The 22,231-nt window shown below is 44.1% G+C and overlaps 1 protein-coding gene across 1 annotated transcript in view; it reads left to right on the top strand.

Moving 5' to 3' along the window:
• The first annotated feature begins 4,229 nt into the window (after positions 1–4,229).
• CHN1 (chimerin 1) overlaps positions 4,230–22,231 on the top strand; it is a 100,318-nt gene continuing 82,316 nt past the window's right edge. Inside the window, exons 1-2 of the mRNA XM_065841197.2 lie at positions 4,230–4,314; positions 4,521–4,636. Coding sequence (XP_065697269.1) covers positions 4,537–4,636 — 100 coding nt within the window. The 5' untranslated portion in view covers positions 4,230–4,314; positions 4,521–4,536. The remainder of the gene's footprint in view (positions 4,315–4,520; positions 4,637–22,231) is intronic.

The raw sequence follows: 22,231 nt of genomic DNA, 5'->3' as shown, positions 1-22,231 counted from the left end.
ATCTAAGTTCCTCCTAGGAACTGTTACTTTGCTATTCTGTACCCTGTAGATAAATGAAAAAAAAAAAAAAATTAATTACCACCAAAACCTATGGACTGGCACAAATTCCAGTAAAACACTGGGTATGTCTGGTTTGCAAAGGCTGCTCATAGATGCTGTACTTGCTGCAGGGATTCTGTCTCCCTCTCTCCCTGTGCAGTGTTGGGTAACATTGTGGTTAAATGACTTTACCATTAATAATGAATAACAGCAGTGTCCAAAAGATGAGCTCAAATGACAGTTCTCTCATCAAAGGGAGAAAGATTATCCAAAAGCTGGTAATGTGCAATGACAATTCTGGGTTTGGTGATAGGCTTGATGTTATGTTCAAATAGCTGTCATCTCTATAAACAATAATTTTAACTAGCCAGTTTGGTAGTCAAGTCTTCAAACTTTTTATTGATGACTCTTAAGTGAGATAGAAAAATTGAATTTATCTTACTGGACAAGGTGTAGGAATCTGCCTTGCTGTTTTGCAAGGAATAAATGTTCTGTTGCAAATAGTGTGAATCTGCTCAGTAATGCAGCCCTTGCCCACCCCCCGCTTGTCCCACAAACCCCCACCAATTACACATTAGAAGCAAAATTAAATCCTGCACACGACAAGGCTTTGCCAGTGCTGCTTTCCTGCTGTCAGAGGGCTCTTTTGCAGGAAGACACTAACTGTGATAAGATGCTACCCCTATTCATCAGGTAGCATCTTAGCATGTCTTCACTTTTACTGCTTCCCATTAATACAGGACAGCTTTAATTTATGTTTGTTGTGGGGTTCTTTGTTTGCTTGTGGTGGTTTTGTTTGTTTGTTTTTCTTCACACATTATATTTACTAGCTGGGAATCTTTCTTTACAGTTGTGCATAAATCTTTAAAAATGTCAGTGATAAATTTAAAAATCTCATTTATCAATATATGACTACTGAATTATTTAAGGTTTGAAGAATAAATGTCAGGTAATTAGAAGCAATTTTGTACCACATCCTCAGACAAGGTAATGGATCAAAGAAAGGCCAGTGTGGAAAATGGGCCACTGCTCCCACAGTGCTCAGCACCCAGAGTGAGGGGGCAAAGGAGAGGGGCCAAAATAAAAAACAGAGCAAACAAAAAACATACACACACACTCACACACACAAAAAAAAAATCCCCAAAGCAACCCAAACAAAACTACCAACAAACAAAAAAACCCCATAACCTAACCACAGGAAACCAGCCCCAAAATTCCAAAATGAAATTTTACATGAAGAATTAATCAGTAATAACTGGCTTTAGTGTTTAAAGAGTCTGCAAGAAACTGAGGGACAATGAGTAGGCCAGAAAATAGCATTTTACGTACGTATTTATCTTCTGGAGACTTTATTCTTAGAGCACAGCTATCATGTGTCAAGTATAATAGTGTTTTTTCTACAGAATATGATGCTAATAGACCAATTTTGAAAAGGAAGACCTTTCAAGGGCTAAAGAGCCAGGGGAACAAGGCACCGAGCTCATCCTTGATGCCATTTAAATCAATGGCAAATGACCTCAGTCGTGCAGATGGGGTCTTCTTTTGTGCTCTCCCCTGCAAAAGAGCAAACGTACACGCTGGGGTCTCTCTGCAGAGCAGGGCCAGGCTGAGGCGATGGGCCAGCTGCTCCAGGACACCCCCCTTTCCTCCCCTCGCCCCTGCGCAACGTGACGGGGGTCAGTGCTCCACAGGCTCCAGCTCCCTTCTACCGGAATTCCCAGCGTTGCAGTTAAATCATTGTTATTGCTGGAGCGCTCAGATGTGCTGACCTGATAAGGCATTATGTAATTTTAAGATCACGCTGCTGTTAAACAGAAGGTGCCATGAGGACTTCAGGTCCTATCAAAACACAGGTGTGAGGGAAGGGATCTTTGCTGAGTGAACTTTGGGCTGTTTCTTTTTTCTTTCTGATTTGCAGCTTTGATTTCTTCCTGCTGTGTCAAGGCTCCCAGTGCTCGCAAAGCCAGAGGAGCCGCTGGGTAAGGCAGTACGTACCGTGTGCGGCCCCTCTCCTTGCCGCCCCCAGCACCTTTCTCGTACCCGTGCCTGCGAGGGCAGGTCAGGAGCTCTGGGTAGGAGCCCCTCAGTGAAATCCTTCCCAAAGCTACTGCTGCTGCTCTCTGCTGGCTGCTGGAGCCTGGGCCAAAAACACCCTCCCAAACCAAGCAAATAATCTAATCAGAAACAATGATTGAGCTCAATTTGTTTTGATAGCTCAGATCAGCTGCAGAACTCTTCCTGGCACAGTAAAATACAACTCTGGTAACTTGCTGTGAAATGGCCACCATGCTGCCCAAGGTTTTAGCCCTAACAGTGTTAACAGCAAAGGCATTAAGAGAGAAATTAAGTGACTAATCAAACCATTCAGACTGATCTTAACAACTCCAGCATTGATAATGCCTATAATGAAAAATAGTATTACTCGATCTGGACAGGAAAACATTTCTGATGTACACATGCAGTTCAGTAGATAGCAAAAAAGGCTTTGGAGTAGTGGAAAAGTAAAAGCTGGCTATTTAATTGAAGGAAATTGGAGTGAAAGCTTGGGATTTGATTCCAGGAAATGTAAGAGAAAAAAAAATCTGTATGAAGGTCCAAATTATTTCCAAAAAGCAAAGCAAAACCCTCTGTGCACACAAAGGTCAAACAATGTACGCAGATTTTCTGAAGTTGCTTTTTTTCAAACCGTTTTTCATCTAGTTCCAACTTCTTTTAGCCCTGCAATTAAAATATTATTTCTCAGGAGTCTAGCTGCTCAATCAACTTTTGCACTTTACACATGCAAAACGAAAATGCTTTGTGAAATCAGGTCCATCATGCTAGAATTCATTTGGGGAGGAATAAAATGGAGGAAATGATCACTCTGGGATAAAATGTTTATTTTTTTAACTTGCACAATAAGCAAAATGTATCAACATGAAACCCTGTGTTTTGCAATATTTGACAGACATAACAAACCCCCATGTTTTTCTTGTTGCATTAAACAAGATTTAAAGATACTGAAAACTTTCCCACACAATCTTTCCCCTTTGTTTTCTATAAAAAGACTAGGGAGAATTCAGAGTATAAAAAGCCATGTGCAACTAAATACATAAACCAGACAATTTTCAGACGGATCTTTACATTTTAGCTGCCTTGGTCAAAGAAATGTAATTTTTGTTCTTGCTGACCCTGACCTGTATTCACACAACTGGGACCTTTAAGTGCAGTGGCTGCAGATGCACTGTGTGTACACGATTTTCCTCCTTCAGACTCTCCTATAGCAAAAACCTTATCCCGAACACATTCCTCCCACTGCCACCCGCTGTGGGAGCCACCGCGGTGTCCCAGGTGCGGGTGGGACAGGCTGTGTGACGCTCAGAACAACACCTGCGCAATCTGCCTGCCCCAGCTCATGTCTCTGAAGCTCCTGCTGAAGGCTGTGAATTTGCACAGCTGTAATGGATTAAATCTGAGTAAACAATTTGTGTCAGTCGCGCTCAGGCTGGATTTGAATTCTCGGCACACACAGCTTGCATCTGAGAGGCAAAACAATGCTTGCAAGTAAGAAACTACTGTATCACTAAACAGAGCAGGTCTGATTAGCCTGTGTACACTGAGGAAGATTTGGTGAGTAGCAAATGACCTCTGCTTCAAATACCTATTTTCAGGTTAAAAATGTGAATTGCATAAATGAGTTACACCAGGCACAATGCTGGGGTTCTTTTCAATCAACTGCTTTTAGCTCCAAAATCTACAGTTCCAGACAGCAAAAATATAACAGCAGCTGGGCTGGCTGAAATTTCTCATATCGAAACGTTTTGAGGGGAATCCCACAGTTTTGCTCTCTTTGTGCTTGCTGGCATTCAAGCGGAAATTTTCACCTCGCTTTACAAAGTCATGTTTCTCCCGGGACCGGTGGTTCTCCTCCCGCACCAGGTATGCACAGCCCTGCCGCGGCTGAAGAGGCGCAGGCCGGCGCTCCGAGGCCGCTCCCCGGTACCTTGAGGGTGATCTCAGCGGAGAGGAGCCGTCCGGGCTGACCCTGGCGGGTGCCCGAGGGACGGGACGGGCGCGGCCGGTGCCTTGTACGTGTGAGGGGATAGGGGGCCAGGGCGGACGGCCGTGCTTCCCCCCCGCGGGAGGGGCCGGCCGCCCCACATGAGGAGACGGCGCGTCCCTTTGTGCCCCGGCGGGCCGGCCGCGTTGCCATGGGAACCGTCCCGCCGGCTGCGGCGGGAGGAAGGCGGGTCGTGTGGCGGCGCAAGATGGCTCCCCGAGGCGGCGGGCCGCAGCGTGAGCGCGGGCGGGGGGCGGGAGGAGCGGGAGCGGGGAGCTACCCGCCGCTACCGCGCGTCTCCGGCCGTCTCCCCCCACCCTGCCCGGGGCCCTGCCCTCCCTTCTGCCGCGGGCTGCGGCCGCCCCGCCCCGCGGCAGCAAGTGGCAGTGGCCGCCGGTGCCGCGGGGCGCCCTGACAGCCCCGCGCCCAACTTGTGTTGCAGGCGCGCCCCGCCGCTGATGCGAGAGCTGCCGCGCCAATGCCCGCCCCGCGCCGCCCGGCCAGCCCCCGCCGCCCCCCGGGCCCGCCCCGCCGCCGCGATGGCTCTGACCTTGTTCGGTGAGTAACCGCCGCCTCAGCCCGACGGGCGCGGGGCTGCCGGCCCTCATTGTCTGCCGCACGGCAGCGCCTGGGCGTGGGCGCCGGCCCGGAGCGCTGCCGCAGGCCGGGGCCGCCGCACCGCCCCGCGCCCGGGGTGGCGGGAGGATGAGGCGTCCCCGGGGGAGCCCCCGGTACTGGCCGCGGCTGCGGGGCGCGATGGGCGCGTGAAAGTTACGGTGTCTCCGCAAGCCCGAGGAGCAGCGCGGCGGAGCCGTGGGCCGGCGAACGAGAGACCCCCGGGAGCCTCGGGGTGTGGGGCTGGATTGCCTGTAGCCGTTAGATGCGTTCCTGTAATTGTGTTTAATAGCAGCAGTTAATGAAAGGACGGGTTTGGGAGAACGCGAGTGTTGGCTTCGGTTGGCTTCCCAGCCTGAGACGGCATAGTGGGAAGCAGCATGTGAAAACTGTAGTTTTAACTGTTGGAACATGTGGATTCTCTCAAGTAAGGTTATTAAGCTTGCTTATGCTTAGTATGCTTAATTTTACAGTGGGGAAAATAAAGCTACAAACTGCTTCAAGCATCATTAGGTAAATGCAACAAAGCAAAGGGAAGCAGAAATTAATATGACTAACATCAGTGCAGCATTGACTGGATAATCGAGAGACTTTCGTTTGAGAAGCTTGTACACCAGAAGTGATTTCTAGTGAATAAGTGATGATACGAAGTTTGTCTATTGTGTTTAGACTGTGGATTTTACTTCCTGTGTAAACAAATTATTTGCTTTCATTCGTCTCATGGATCTTAGGCTTGTACAATTTCCTAAAGAAATAAAAACTCTTTCCTGGGTTTTAATAAACTTTGACACCTGTTATATTATTGTGGCTTTTAAGCTCTGTCTAAAAACAAATTTAGCGTATGTTGCAAAATAGTTCTCTGTAGATAAAATCTATGTGGTATTGGATTTAGTTACAGTGCTGTCACTTAAGTTTATATTTCCTGCCTGAGTTTTTCAGGATGCAAAAAGTGGTAATTCATAGTTCACAGTGGAGTAAGCCGTCTGTCATTATAGGCCTGGTCTTGTCACTGAGTTTACGTGAACCCTTGGACTTCTGGAGGAGTTGGTGCAGGTGTGGGGGCCCTGCACGTTGCCAGGTGCAGGGTGGGCATTAAGCGCTTTAATTTACAACCACAAGTGAATATAGAGAGTGCTGAAATGGCAGATTGGCTTTTGTAAAATAGCCTACTGTGTATATTGTGTTGTAACATTGTAACTTCAGCTTGCTAAGAATGGTGCAGGTTGTTCCACAGGCACTGGAGATGGTAACCAAAAGTCAAAATATTAGGCTATTGAAAATACATGCTTTTTCCATGGTGAGTACATATTGTGTCATTACCAGCTTTGGCTGCAAAATTAAGAATATTTTAACTTAAGCTTTTAAATAAAGTGGCATTCCTAAGTCAGGCACCTGTATTTTAAACTCTTGACTTTCTCAGTTATTTTAATATTCTTTTCTTCATCTTGTCATGTTCTCCCAGTCATGACCTTCCAAGGTATCCTGTGCTGACTCTTGTCTGTTTGGAAGGTGGCGGGGGGCTGCCCATGTTCCCACAGCGCAGTCGTACAGCTGATGAGTCAGTGTGTGTTGTGGGTTATGAAGGAGGGGTGGTCAAGTGCTCCACAGAGATGTAGAGGAAGAACAGCCCCTGTCGGAAGCAATCAGGGATGGGAGAGCATGGAAGTTGTTGGCTGAAAACATACTTCTGTTACTTTTCAACCACTACCATGGGCAAGACTGTCATCCTGAAAGGGTTCATACTTACACAGAATTATGGTGGCAGAAATGGCCTGTTGTGACCATAGGCAGTCATTGGTATGTGACTTGGCATTTTGTGACACTAGTAGAAAGTAGGTTTTGCCTGTCCATTGAATTTATGTTCTAGTGGCCAAACACCTACAGTGTGGATTTGATTTAGCACAGGAAAGCAAGTTCTGTACTAGGACCACGTCAGTAGAAGACTGGAAGACAGTCAATGTATCTGAGAACTGAAAAAATGCTGGCTGAGCGTGTTTGTTGCAAATAATGGGTGTGATTAATTTTATATCCATATTCATGAATTACCTACCAAGAGCTGTCTGGGATTTTAAAAATGCCTTTGTCTACAAAACAGTGCAGACGTTCATAGCCAGTGTGTATAAATATCTGGAACTTGACCAGATGTCCGATTCTAGTGCTGGTTTTTGTCCTACAGCAGATTCACCTTCCCTTGCAGGAGGTGGTGGTGATTGACAGTGTAGCCTCTCTCCTCTCTAAGCATTTCTTCCTGCCCACTGCAGCAACTGGAATGGTGGATAAGCCGATGTCCTTCTCTGCTGTTTCAGCACAAAATCAGTGGCTTCGTGCCCAGCCTTGATGGAGCTGGGCTGAAGTGACTCGCCAGGTTTAGCAGGGAAGCAGCTCAAGGATACCCACTGATTCTGCTCTGCGTCCCTCTGAGGGGCAGCAGCTTCGCAGGGACAGGAAGAGCAATCAGTACTGTCTCTGTGGGTAGGCTTCCTAGAGCCCATCTGTTAATGTCCTGAGCTGTGAGATCTCCAGTGACAGGGCTGAGGTGTGTGCTGTCATTCCACTTGGATGACTCAAGTGCGGGGAAGATAACAAACAATATAGAGGAAAAAGGAGAGGAAATGTTAAGTTATCCCATTGCTGCTGCTGCTTGGTTGTGTCTCTGGATGTACTGAGAAGGGTTTCAGGAAAGTCAGTGCTGTACTTTGAAAGAAAAACATTTTTACGTTAAGTTTTAGTGCCATTGGGTTGTCTGTATGTTTTATGAATTCCCTTTGTGTTCATTTGTTTGCTCATCAACTGGTTTGTGTGAACAAAGGAAGACATTTCAAAACGGACAGGAGAATCTTCATGGACATATTTGTCATTAGTTATTCATGCCCTTGCCTTCTTGCTGAGAGCCTGCCAATGGATTAAAAGTCACCCTCCTGGATATTAGTGGTTAAGAAATAAGAAGTGAAGCAATTTTCTTTTAATCTTTGAAGTGCTTGCACTCTGATGAGGGGCTGCAGTTGAATGGGATTAGAGATAGAGCTGTAGTCAGCATGACAGATCTGGTTATTTAAGGAAATAATGAACAAGGGCAGTTTTTAGAGGAATATATAGGGAAAATATGAGATGAAACAAGCAAAACATTGCTACAGACAGGGAGGGTAGGGACAAAGAAACCAATTATACCTCCATTTCAGGTGTCCGTACATTGTTGAAAGAGCACGCAAATATTAATTTGCCCGCTTAACATAATTCCTTTCCACAGCTGTGAGCTCTGGTGTTGTAAATGCACAGGAGGAATTTTCTGTGAATTTATTTACCACTACAGGCATGAAGTAAACCTTTACAAATAAGTTCTTCCTTACTTGAAATGCTAATTAACAAATGACTGGTTTAAGTTCTACGCACTTGCAATTACTGTTTTCCATGCAAACTGTGCTTACTGTCTCACAGCTGCTTTGAAAGGTAGGGTGTGCTTATGTTGGTACAAGCACATATTTTCTAATGTGACAATTGTAAAGAGAGAAATGAAATCAGTTAATTGTTCGCTAAATAAAATGTTTTGTTGCTTAGGGAAGGCTTTTAAATTTTAGAGTGTTTGGTTAGCTTAGTCACAGGTGCATAGAAAGTGAATGTCTCTTTAAAAATGGTTCATAACATGTAATGCCTGTGGATTCCCTGCAGGATAGGAAATACTCAAAAATTAATCTGCTTTTTTCTTGTATTATGTGTGGAGCCTTATAGGAACAGGAAGTAAAGAGATCACCTACAATTCAAGTTGTTCTCCTCTGTATTTTTATACATGGCCCTGAACTACACTTAAAACTTGTGGCTAGCTCTGATGGTGTCAACTTTTGCTTACAGGCAGAGCCCCTTAACTGAAGAGTCACTTAGTGTCAGAAAAGTGCTCTTTGAATCTGTTCCTTAATTGAACTAGGTAATGGAAGTTTGTTCATGGAATTGAGGCATTTCGTCACTACAGGCAGCATAAATGCGAAGGGCTATAGGAATGGTACCCAGCACTGATGCTTCTAGGCAAACAAACAAACAAAACAACCAACCAACCAAACCCACCAAACGTAAAGAATTTCATTGCTCATCTTACACTCTTGAAGCAGTTTTCAGAGTGAACACAAACCGCACATTACACTGCCTATACTGGATTTTTCTCACCAGTAAAGCAGTGAATTCAAATTGGTCTTTTTAACGCAGTTACAGTAGATGCTCTTGAAGTGTTTAGCCCTTGTTTGAAACATGTAGACTTCATTCAATATAGACTGACACAGGCTAATTTTAAAGGAGATTAAAGCAATTCAGCATCTAGTCACAACAGGAAGTTCAAATAGTTTAATTAGACAAAACAATTTAGGGACATTAGTACAATGTTTGGTGGGGTTTTTTTAACAAGCTGTAAAACAGAAGGTGATTTGTTAAAAATGGAAACCATGTTAGAGAGAAACTCAGTCTTCCAACTCCCATTCATGTGTCTTGAGGGGAAAGTGTCCAAGTGCTGAGAATCATAAGATTATTTTCTACTTGGTGCTGTGCTAACCTTGTCTAATTTGTAGAACCTAATCAAGCAAATAAGGAGAGCAACCTTGAAAAGGTTTTGCTGGCAATTCATTCTCAAGAAAAAATTGAAAGGGAAACCTGCGTAGGAACTGGGAAAAGAAGATGGATCTATTAACTAGTAAATTGGTATCAATTGATCAGAATATCAGAGAAGTGACACTAACACTTATAAATGAGGATGAGAAAAAAATCAGTCATGACTCCTCAGCTTAGTGCTCAGAAGTGTGCTTCATGCACTGACTGGTATAAAATTGTATTTTCTATTAATTGTGAATTTGTGTAAGAATCTTAAAAAAATCAGAGGTTTGAGGACTGTTGCTGAAGCTGAAAAGGGCAGGTCCAGCTGTGTGCACAAGTAAATGAATTAAGATGAAATTCTGGAATCTTCTCCAGAGAAACTCTGTTGTGATACTGCCCAGCACTGAGCAGTGACATCCCTTTCCTCCTTGGCACCAAGCGACCTGCTGGGGAGCAGCGGCAGTCTGCACATCGCAGAATCTCCTCCGGCGGTGTTGAAATGAAATGCACTTGGATCTGAGGATCCAGGAAGAGTTCCCAGGCTTTGCTGGTGCACACTCCATGTCAGCCAAGGACTGATGTTTCAGGTGTAAATCTAGGTGGTGTTCTATTTGTTTTGGAATCAGCTGATCCTTTCCGCCTTGTTGGGTTTGGGGACTTTATTCTCTTAGTAACTTGCTCGAAGAGTTCTTGTTTTTTTCAGATGTACTAAAAGATTTCCATGTGATGGAAACCATATCTCAGTGTAAAGAAAAGAATGTGTTTACATACAGTGGCAGTACCACAGTTTCGACTTAAATGCTACGGTAATCAGTAAACCCAAGGCATAAACCTAATACAATCTTGTTGGAAGACTATGTTATTTTTGCCAAATAAAAGCACGTGAATCAGGATCCCCTAAAGGTGCAGGCATAGGTGACTGCTCTGTGCAGTCTAACAGTCAACTGTGCGTTGTTAGACAATTCATTTTCCTTTTTCTGAACCTGGGGCTTAGCATCCACATCTCAGGCTCCTTAGCTGCTCCACCTTGTGGATAGAGCTCGTACAGTTCTACAGGAACACGTCTTCAGATTAAACAAAACAGACCCAAGACTTGGTCAAGGGCAGTTTTGTAGTTTTTATCAGAATATGAGATGCTTCCTGCTACCTCATAAAATTATAATGTCTTAGTGGTCATTTCAGTGGGGTGGATTGTATCTGCCTTGTACATCTTCATAAACGATGGAAGAAAATTAAGAACCCTCTAGATTTTCCTTTTTTTGAGTCTGTCTTGAAACAAGAAAAAGTGTCACTTAAAGTCACTGAAAGATTTGGTCTTCTAAAGCATTTACCGATACTGTAATTGTATCGCATCTGGGTCTTGAGCACCCACGCTGGCCAGACCTGAGAAGATGCTGGGAGGAGTTCCCGCAGTTCTCCACACTGCTCCCAAGGGTTTAGCTGTACTGTGGAGTGGTGGGTCAATGTCCCAGTTCTCAATGGGGGAGGACGGTTGATCAGAGGAGTATTCGCTGTGTGTGCAACAGCCTCTATGAATCTAAAAGAGCTGATGGACATCTACCATTTCTAGCACTCAAAGTATTTGTTTATGCTCTGTCTGAATGAAAAAGGTGACATTCTGAAGTGATTTCATAGTTACTGGAAAATGTGCTCATAAAATCTTATTTATTCCTGCAGGAGTCTGATTTCCAAGATATATTTTGATACATTCATTCCCAAATGTATTTTCGTGACTTTGCTAGCAGCTTCGTGATGAGCATTGCGGAGAGACTGTCAGGGCTGATTAGCTTTTAGTTAAAATTTTTAGTGCTGATAGGATGTGATAATGTGGTCTGTTTTTTCACATGACCAAATCTTGGTCCCTGGGAGAATGCCTTAGGAAAACTGCATCCTCTGGTTGTGGACCATCATTGAAGTTGCAAGCTGGAGCTTGCTGCTCACAGTGAACAGGTGACTGTGCTTTCGGTCTTGCTCGTCTCTGTGAGGAAGCCCATGTCACATTTGTCTTTGGTGCAGGTGGCAGAATGTGGCTCTGTTGAATACAGAGTGTGGTTGGGATGAGTGTTCCTGGTGGCGATGGAGGGTGGGGGTTTCCACTCCCCTGCACTTCTGCCATTGCTGTTGTCTTCCTGATTCCTTGGTTGCAAGAGCAGCTGCTTATAGGTAGCCTTGCCCTTTAAGAAGCTGAAATGAAAACATGGCTTCTGACCTGGACCAGAAATGGAATGTCCTGGGGCAGCTTGTTTGCAGGGAAATTTCTTCTCCAAAAGTAAAGGTAAAACACTGTTTCCTACATGTTGGAATTGGTTTGTTGCCCACTGCATGGTGGTGTGTCACAGTGGCCAGCGGAGCTGCAGCTGTTAAAATTACAGTAAATGCAAGTACCACAGAGCATCATGTAGCAAAGTCTTTGAGTACCTGCTGCAGCAGTGGAGAAGGAGGTATGGAATTATTCCTTGAGCAGAGTAAATGGGGCACTGTGAAAAATGCAATAATAGTACAGTTCTGAAAAACAAACCCAGTGCTTTAGTACAGTAACTAACCATTCCTTGTTCTCACATTGTCAGGGTACGAGTCAGTGTCCTCAGTGCTGAAATAGTATCTGATAAGTATACAATCCAGAGCAGACTATAAAAGTAGCTGATAATTATTTGGTAGGGCCAGTCTTCCATACTTTTTCATCTGCATTTTATGGTTTCCATATGAATCTGGACACAATGCTTCAGTGCAATCTTGGATCACTTTTTATTAAAAAACAAACAAACAACCTGCAAAAACCCCTCCATACAGGATGTAGCTCTTCCTCACCTCTGCCTTACTGGCAGAACATGCACAGATGGGTGTATCCTTCCAATAAACGAAGCATGGTTTTGACACGGCAATTAATTTTACTGATTTCCTTTTCAGGTTTTTCAAAGAGTATATTTATAAATGGAACTTGAAAGTGCTGAAAAAATCAACACCAGAAAAGCAGGGAGGCATTTGAAGAATAAAATAGTGATTCTCCTTCCTCATGAGAAAGCATTCAGAAACTTGATGTTACATATTATCTCAATGCCAACATTTACGTGGTAGAGAGATTATGTCAGGTACTTCCTTATTGAGAAATAACATTTGTAGTATATCAAGGTAAATATTTGCATGTATGTAAAGGAAAATTACCACCCCAAAAATACAAGAGAAGGAGGGGAAACTGATCCTGGCATTTCCAACAGTGAGCTCATGTGCATATAGCGGTGCTGCTGCTTTACTGTGGTTCTCAGGGAGCTCCTGGCTGCACTGCATATCTGCCCACTTCCACATGGTGTCAAAGCAAGCTGTGCTCACAGCCCTGGCCCAGCACCCTGCCCTGCCCATCTGGGGTGGCAGAGCAGCAACCTCATCAGTAACTCCATGGAGCATCTCTGACTCCTTAGCTTCTACTGAAACTGTGCTATATAGAAAGAAGAAGACTCTGATCCACATCTGACTGTATCAGACCGAAGCAAGGGGATGGTTCTGTCCTGACTTGCTCTGCTGCAGGTTTAGAATTTGCAGGAGGTGAAATGCAGCCCCAGTGTCACTGCTGCTCTCCTGCATGGTGAGCTCCGGTATGGGACAGTGTGCTGCACTCCTGGGCTGGTAACTCAGGGAGATGCCTTCAAAAAATGCCCGAGATGAGTGAGCTGCAGACTGCTTTGTCTGAGGGAGAGCTCACACTGGCTAACTCAGCTGCTGAGCTTGTTGGCATTTTTTTCTACTTAGTAGAAAGGTCTATGAGAAGCAGGAAGAGCTTTTTTTCTGCTTAGATGCTTTGTTGGTGGGGTAGCTCCACTGCTAGTCATGACTCTCAAATGTAAAAACTCTGCCTTTTTTGGCAGGCATCTTCCTTCTCCCATGGCTGTGCAAGAGCAGCTGTGGAAGACACAGGCAGGGCTTGCCGTGTCTCAGAACTGTATTAGCATCTTCCCTCATTTCTGTATGGAAATCCTGTGTATCACAATCTCTGACAGTTGCTTGCAGCATTCTGCTTCCTGGCAGTTCCCATCTAGCCACCTAGATAGGCCAGGATCATTTTAAAACTATGAAGTGGATTTTTGATCTCTCACATCCTACAGCTCTCCCTGTGTCTGGGTGTGTTTTCCCATGCTGCCAGTTTCCATTATAGGGTTCTTTTTATAAAGTGGAGCTAAAGACACCAAAAAGGCTGTTATCCAGAGAGGCAGCGCTGACTGGGAGGTTATTGCGTTGTCAAGACTTAGGAATAGAGATACGGATCTTTTCTCTGTAGGATGACTTCATCTACATGGATCTCTGCTGCTCTCTCCAGCAACTGTTCCTATTTTCTGTTCATATGTCATGTTTTGTAGGACAAAGTCTGCTTTTCACTTGTGGACATTCCTGCAGGGTCTTAGTTCCAGTAAGGATGCATCAGTATCCCAGAAATGCAGCTAATAATTGTTGAAAACCTGTTTAACACAGTGCCATGATAAAGTGAGAGGTAATAAACCTAAGTTTCCATTATTTGCAGACCAATTTGTCTGTCTTGTAATTAGTGGAAAAAAGGAGAAAGAACTTCAAAACAGAGACAAGAAAACCATCTGAATTGATTTCCTGGACAGGGCAAAAAAAATGTATGGAGTTACCCAGGAACGGACATGGAGGTTATCTCTGAGCACTGATCATATCGAGCTTTCTGGCCAACTCTCCTGTTCCTGCTGGGCAGTGGCAAACCCTTGTGTTCAGTTCTCTTTCCAGCAGCCCACTCCCAGCCCCCACCTGCCAAGCTCTGCTGTCATCCTCCCAAAGAGAGGGAACTGAGAACAAATGGTGGGCCTCTGCAGAAAAACCTCTCAGTGTTGGCAGAGCTGCTAAACTGCCTTTGAGATGGTCATTTGGTGTTGCTCCAGCCTGACAACGTGCTCGGTGGCACAGGAGTAGACCCAGAGCACAGCTTCTCCACAGACTGGGCCTCACACCTGCTCTCTCTCCTTGCGTTGGTTCTTGCTAGCACAGGAGATGAACCTGCAGAGGAGGAAGAGAGTTATGAAAAAAGATGGTTTTAATGCTATAGACAAGGAGAGGCTGATGGGTAAATATTTTTGCCATGGTTCTTTGACTACAGTTATAATGTTGAACTATGGAATTGCCTAAAAAGAACGCAGTTTTCGGCTTTCCTACCTGTAGCCTCCTACTTTGTGCCTTTGGAGGCCTTGTGGAGGTTTTATATGAGAACAAGAAGAAGTAAGGAATGACACTTCCAGCTCTCAGATTGGAGAAAAGCTCACAGCAACTGGAGTAAAAGCCTAGTTCCAATTCAAGAAAAGGCATCTCACCACATTGTGTCGATTTCCCTTTCTCTGACCCTGCCAATAATGTTTTTTAGGAGTTTCCTTCATTGCACTATATAAAACAATCATGGTTTCAGGCAAGGGTACTTTATGTGGTAGTTTGTTCTCCTCCTTCCAACTGCGAATGTTGATGTATTGCATCTGTTCTGGAAACAGGGGCGTAAATACAAGACATATTTTTGCATGAGCAATGGCGCGTGTTACTGACGACTACTTCAGAAAATTAAAAATCTGTTTGTAATAAGAATCTTAATAGGTTTGTTATAACTGATGGTCTAGGAATTTACATGGGTCAAGTTTGGGGAAGGAGAGGCAACAGCATCTATTGGACCACCTGACATAGTTAAAGAGAGAGCCATGCTTTGGAACATGTGAGTCTGGCTTGAGGCCGGTTAAAACAGCAGTGAGAAATCAGATCTGCTCTTAATTTTCTCCGGGTGACTATGATTTTTGCCTGGGCTGCGAATGGGTGGGTTGGATTGTTTGTTTGTTGTTTTCCCCAGGAGGCTAATGAATGCACAGCAGCTATTTCAGTCTAAAATGCCAGGGAGGACAAGTTCTCGGCAGGTTTTCACCAACAGATAGGGAGACAGGGTCGGTGTTGTGCTCTTTTGTTGTGGTTCAGCTTTTGGTAAAACCACAACGGTCTATTTAAAAGTGGATTTTGGAGCAGGAAGGTGAATTTAAGTTTGTTATCTCAGTGCTGGGGGGGGGGGGGGGGGGGAAATCAAAGCAACCAAGCAAATTGTGGTAAAACATGCCTCCCCATTCAGCAAATTAGGGCATTATGCAGTGGATGGAGGAGTTGTATTTCAAAAGTGCCTGAAAGCTTGACCTTTATCTAGGGTCTCTTCTGTCCAACCTCGACCAGGCTTCTTACTCAGGGGAAGGGATCAATTTACAGCTAGAAGACACTTTTATGCCATATCATATTGTTCTTTTTCATTATTAGGCTGACTGCTCAGAATATTTGTGTAATCAAGTTCTAATGAATATTCCCTGTTGGATATGTTAGAGAAATCCAGACAAAAAGTATTTTCGTGAATGCCTTGAGGCTGTGGCTGTAACACTTGTCACTGGCTAGAAGTTATAGCAAAACTGATGTGCCCTTGTTGATGCTAATTAGGTTTGGAAGAAACAAAACAAGTGATGGGAAATGAATTTGGTCTCTGTGCAGGTAGACTTTTAAAATAGGAGACAAAGAAGGATTTGTGGCAAAAAAAATAGGAAAGGAAATGTCGAAGGGCTTTTTCTTCTGTATAATCTTTTGCCATGCTTGGAATGGGAGCAGTGTGAGACCAATAGCCTCAACAGGTATTTCTCTTGGCTTCCAAACGAACTTTACCAACCATAATCAAAACAGTATCTCCAATGAAGATTAGTCTGGCATTAAACTAGGGCAGTTTGATTACAGCGTTCAAGCTTATGTTTACCTGATATTACTCTGAATTGCTCCAAGACTTTACTGTACTGATATAGAAGATACTTGGACAAATTAACTGCCAAATCTAAAAGATGCAATTCATCCAATAAAGGTATATTTCTGTCAATTTTGAACTTTTAAAATAAGTTTGCAAAAGATGTTCCCAATAACCCTGAGGGAGGATGGGAAATTCCCTAACTCACTGATGCAGCACTTTGAGGCTGCAGCCAGCCTTGGTCAGTTTTGCCATAATTAGTTTAAAAAAAAAATGACAGATTGCTTTCCTTTGAAATAGATAAATTAAAGAGGAATATTTGATTTTGACAGCATTTTTGGTTGGAAGTTGTTTACTGTGTAAACCAGACATTTTGGGATACCCATAGAGCTGTGGAGCCATCCTAGCTCCTATGGCGAGATAAATCAGAGGGTTACAGCCAGCTGACAGCCTGGCTCTTGTTGCACCTACAGGCAGCCAGCAGAGCCGCGTCAGGTGGCAATTCCCATCGTGTCTGTCTTTTCTCAGGAAGCAAAGATGGTATTCCCAGAAATGCTGAAAATTGGCTGCAGGCTGTTGTCTGGAGGCTGAGATACCCTGCTAGAAACAGAAAGCAACATTAAATTCTTCATTAAATGCCCACAAGGTGGCACTTGTGGCATCTTTTTACCTCTCTGAGGTCTAAATTTTTATACTTGCAGCAACACTAAGAAATAATTTTGGAGGTTTTGAAACTTTTCTTAAACAGTAAGCTAACTGTGCTTTCATGGGAGGGGTATTGCCCACCTCTCCATTAAACTACACTCAAGAGAAAGAGGACCACAGCTGTGTTTTGCTTATCATTACACATGTGCAAATTCCAGTGTAAAATGAATCTTTTTTGTTGTTATAAGGGATTTTAAAAAATTTTATTTGTCATCATCTCATAGTCAGATGCCACTATTTATCTGGCAAAGAGCAGGAAAAATGAGTACTTGCTTCCCTTGGTTTGGTTAAATGAAAATGTAGAAACAGATCATTTGCAACCTAGTCTAATCACTTAGATGAATTTATTTAGCAGCAGTAGTGCCTGTGATACACGAAATATTGCTCATTAGAGTTTTCCCATCATTCATACAGAAGCAGTAATAGACCTGGTAATAAAAGGCATTGATCTCTAGCTGGTTTTGGTGGGTCTCTCATTCAACCCCATTAGAATCATTCCCGACGAATTTTTTATTGCCAGATCAGACATTTGTAGAAACCAGGATGGCAGAGTGGTCTTTTTTTCTCCTCTCTCCCTCAAGACCAATGCAGTTATTCAGAGCATGCCCTTATTTAAGCCTTTTCACTTTTGCTGAGAATACTCTCTTGTCTCCCACTTGGTTACATCAGAGAAATGGCAGCAGCCCTTGCAGCTTTCTGGGGCACGCTGGCTTTCTCTTACTCATTTTTGCTCTAGTATGAATTAGAAACCTAATTGTACTTGTTTGGAGGGGTATAAGCAAGACTACATGAGGACAAAAGAGCAGGCAAAAATAAGTTTTGCCCCATTAAAAAATTCCTGGGGCACAGTGTGTGTGATGTGGCATCCTGCAGCCAAAGGGATGCTTTCCTTTTCAGTGCCAGCTTTCGCTGATTTGCATCTTTCCCTTGGATTGTTTTGTACTCTTATTCTCCTCCTAGGTGGGAATGCCTTTGGAAAATGTGAAGAAAATACATTCAACTGGTTTTGTTTTCTGTTTAAGTACAGCAAATATGGTTTAATGGTAAAAGTCTGAGGCTGCCTGGGTGTATGGGGTTTATGTGCATTAGAGAGTGTAGCTACCTGCACCAAAGGTCACAGTAGAACTTTGTGTAAGGAATCACAGAATGTTAGGGATTGGAAGGGACCTCAAAGATCATCCAGTCCATTCCCCCCGCCGGAGCCGGAACACCCAGATGAGGTTACGCAGGAATGTGTCCAGGTGGGCACAGTGGCACAGTGCTGGCTCATGGTCATTCTGCTGTCCACCATGACCCCCAGGTCCCTTTCCCCTACACTGCTCTCTAATAGGTCATTCCCCAACCTATACTGGAACCTGGGGTTGTTCCTACCCAGATGCAAGACCCTATGCTTTCCCTTGTTATATTTCATCAAATTTTTCCCCGCCCAACTCTCTAGCCTGTCCAGGTCTCGCTGGATGGTAGCACAGCCTTCTGGCGTGTCAGCCACTCCTCCCAGTTTGGTGTCATCAGGAAACTTGCTGATAGTACACTCTAGTCCCTCATCCAAATCATCGATGAATATATTGAATCAAACCGGCCCCTGAGGCACTCCGCTAGATACAGGCCTACAGCTAGACTCTGCCCCATTGACCATGACTCTCTGGCTTCTTCCCTTCAGCCAGTTTGCAGTCCGCCTCACTACCCGATTGTCCAGACCACGCTCCCTCAGTTTAGGAGAGCTGCATTTGATGACTGTCCCCTCTGTCCACAGGCTCGGGCATGTCCCTGTAGATGGATGGCTTTCGCCATGGAGTGACTTTCTGGTGCACCAGCTTCTCCAGGGCTGGCCTGGCCACAGCTGGGCGCAGTCAGGCTGGCAACCTCTGCCTGTCAGCTGCCCTTCCTGGGCATGAAGTGGCTGCCTAAGCTGGTGACAGGACCTCTTTCCACCTATAAATGGTTTGTGTTTGATCAGACGGGGCTTTAGTTCACACTGAGCAGGTTGTGTGGGCAGCACAGCAGGCTCTGAGCAGGGGACGCTCTGCCATCCACATGCAGCCAGACACGTGCCGAGCTCTTACAGCTGCCCACATGTTGAAGCAGATGCCTGTCTGGTGTCTTTACTCGGAGAAGGTGGTGGTTTGTTTGGTGGCTTTTTTACTGAAGCACCTTGCAGCATGTAGTGGTGTCTGCCTGCCTGAGGAAGAGCCTTGACGTGTCTAAAAGTTTTGAAAGCTTTTTCTTTTTTCTTAATTCAGAGGAAATCATGTGTCAAGGATAACATTAAAGTAGCATTAAACACTTGATTACAGTCTAGAAGTATCAGTCATTGTTGCTGAGTATCATACAGTATATTGCATATTTGGGAATTGGGAGAAAACACGGTGCTCGCTGCCTGGGGTGTTCTCAGCCCTGCAGGTATCTTGCCATAAACAAAGGAAATTTTGTGATGCCCTACTTGTGAAACCCCACATGTTTTCCACGTGGGCCCAGGCCATGTGTGCCATCAGGTCCTTGTCATTAATCTCTTTGTTTTCAGGAACTAACAGAACAATATTATTTTTGGATTAACATTTATTCATTACTTTTAAACTCCAATGTTTTTTGTAATGTAAAAGTAAAATAGTTTTTATTAAAGAGAAAGGGAATATACCCCAAAAATGATATCTTTAAAAAATGTGATGTAAGCCCGTGCAAGGTATTTTGGTCAGAAATGATTTGTTACCCTTGTGCTATTGAATGGCAAAGACAAGACTAAGCCAGAGGATCATTTCCCTTTTTATATTCAAGTGGAGGACCCAAATGCTGAAGAAGTGTTTGTTCCCAAGAAAACATTTCATGCAAGGCAAGAAAGGTTGACCACGGCTTTCTCTTTTGTTTACCACGCACCGGCTGAAATGAGCTTCCCTGCAGGCTTTGTCCGCAGTGTGCGCGGTGCCGGGCCTGCCGGGGCAGGGCGGCGGTGGCTGCTGCAGGACCTGCTGTGAGGGGCAGTGACCGTGCACAGCGCTTCTTGCTCTTCACATCAAGACTCTGCCCACGACCCTTTTCCAGTTTCCATTTAACTTCCTGGCTGCTGATGGCAGAGGTGTAGCAGAGAAGGGGAGAGAGGCTTTGTGGAAAAAATGTGACTCCCAAGGTCTCACCTAGGAGTGACAAAGAACCTTCTGGTGGGGTAAAGGGGGAGTGTGGCCTTCCTACTGCAGAGCATGTGCAATAGACAGGAATATTTTGGCTGTTCTCTGCACCCTCCGCCCTGTCTCTTGGGAGCCGTCTGCCATCACCATCCCCTCCTCCTGCCATCACCGGCAGCACAGGGACTTCCCACGCTGCTGGGTGCTGCCGTGGCCAGGAATCAGCTGTTTACCCTGAAACCACAGGATTGTGGCCCATCTGTTTTACTGCCGCTGCCTAGGGCAGTGACTGGATTCATCCTCTAATTACCTTAATGCTGTTTGAGTTTTATTTTGGTTGGAGTGTACAAAAGCCCTCACTTCTAAGCCCTGCTTGGCTGATGCTTAAAATGGTTTGTGATGGCTTGAGCTTAGTTTCTGAAATGCTGTTGGCACTTGTACTCTGAAAAACAGAGATGAAATAACGTTTTTCTGTTCAACTGCACTGTTTTTGTGGCTCGAGAATCTCGCCAGCAAATAAATTGTGGCTTTATTTCTGTGAGTCGAGTGATTTTTATGTGCATCCTTTGGGCACAGAGAAAATGCTAATAAGGAAGATTTTGAGACTGAGGAGGAATTTTCTAGAAGTTGTTTTTCGGGCACAAAAAGGAGTCTGTTGTATGGGTCAGCAAATGGTCACATCCACTTGTGCATCTCTCTAGGAGTTAAATTTTGACACATGCTGCTGCCAAAGCAAGCAAGATTAGCATCTTAAAACACATGCTAATGCTTAGTGGTTAGTACTTAGGCCTTAGCTTACAGAAGAATGTTTTATATTTTCTTGCATCTTTTAATATTTATGGTTTAGACTGTTCTTTGGTCATAGATCACTTCAGAAAACACAAAAATATATATTTTATTTTCCTTATGCTGTTGATGGTTGGTCCACATGGCCAAGAGCTGGCCTCATCTGCAAGGTTTACCACCTGAGGCCTCACCTGCATTCAATGGGGCTATTGCCAAATAAAATCGAAGTTTGGGGCAAGAGCTGCTATGTCAGCAGATAGCTGATTGTTTCCTCCCAGGCGGTGTTAAACTAATCTCCAGCATGATGTTACAGATCATTGTGCTGCAGGGAGTGACATACAGTAAAAGAAAAACAAAACTGAATTCTCAGTTAGTGCTAAATTGCTTTATGGAGTTACCATGTGTAGTTAAGCTGCCGCTGCTCTGTGCTAGACATGGCTTATCTTCAGTGGCAAGAGAGAAGGAACCATTTCAAGCAAAGGTAAACATTTTTATTCTTTCTATAAAAGGAATACACAGAGACAAGCAGTCTAAACAGTTTGAGGCAATAGTAACAGTTCTCGTATCTGCAGTTAAAATGTACACTCTGGAAGTACTACAGTTGTCCAGATTTATATAAGGGATAAAATCGAAATGGGCGAGAAAGAAGGAAAATAACCAAGGGAAATGCTGTGTTGTAATGTCACAATTAGTCACGTTTGTGTTTGTGGAAAAATCTGAGATGCTCTTGTGGCGCTTGTGTTTGTGTCTGAGCTTCTCTTAAATGGCTGCTTGACTTTCTGTTGGCAGAGCCCTCTTCCGTGCAAGCATATATTTCTGACGATCACTCTGTGCTTGTCACTTAATTGCAGATGGTTCATGCCCAAGTAGGTCCGTGCCTGGACTAGAGGCGCTAGCTGTTATGGGCCTGTTGTAAGGTGCTTGCTTTGAAGAGGAGTTTGATTTTTACTATTGGTTCAGGGGCAAAAAACTGATTCTACTGGATGAAGGACTGTAAATGTATTTTCACATGTCCTGGATTCCTCCCACCCCTTTACTTTGCGTATAATTTTTGGTCTCAAGTGATGTGTAAGTTTAAGATATTCTTCATGTTTTCCTTACACGTACATATTTATACTATGACAGGTCCATTTAGGAGCTTAAAAGTACAGTTTTGGGCATGCAGCTGTTTCTTTTCTAATCTATTCCAGGCTGGAAAGTTATTAGATATCTGTATGGATTCAGGGTAGAGAATTTGAATAAGTCACATTTTACTGTGAAAAAAATAAAATCTTAAACATGTACCCTTCCAACCAGATCAAAATTCTGAAGAATGAAAAAACTGTCATTGCCTGGAATAGTGGGACATTACCGAACATTTTCACTTTTAAAGGTTAGGAAGAGTATTCAGCACCAGCATCTGTCAGTTTGAAACTGGACTGAGTTTGAAATTGCAATTTGTGAGCATGGACAGTGCACTTGATCTAAACTGCACCTACCGAGGAGGTGCCTTCGTGCTGGCGAAAGGCTCACCAACACTGATAGGATCAGTTTATGGATTTATGTTTTCTGTAGTGCTCCAGACCTTTGGAGAAGAGCAGCTTTAAGCTGAATTGCATCTCATTTAAGCAG

Source organism: Patagioenas fasciata, chromosome 7, assembly GCF_037038585.1.
Source record: "Patagioenas fasciata isolate bPatFas1 chromosome 7, bPatFas1.hap1, whole genome shotgun sequence".
Classification (NCBI taxonomy): Eukaryota; Metazoa; Chordata; class Aves; order Columbiformes; family Columbidae; genus Patagioenas; species Patagioenas fasciata.
This window is presented reverse-complemented; position numbering and strand designations above follow the sequence as displayed.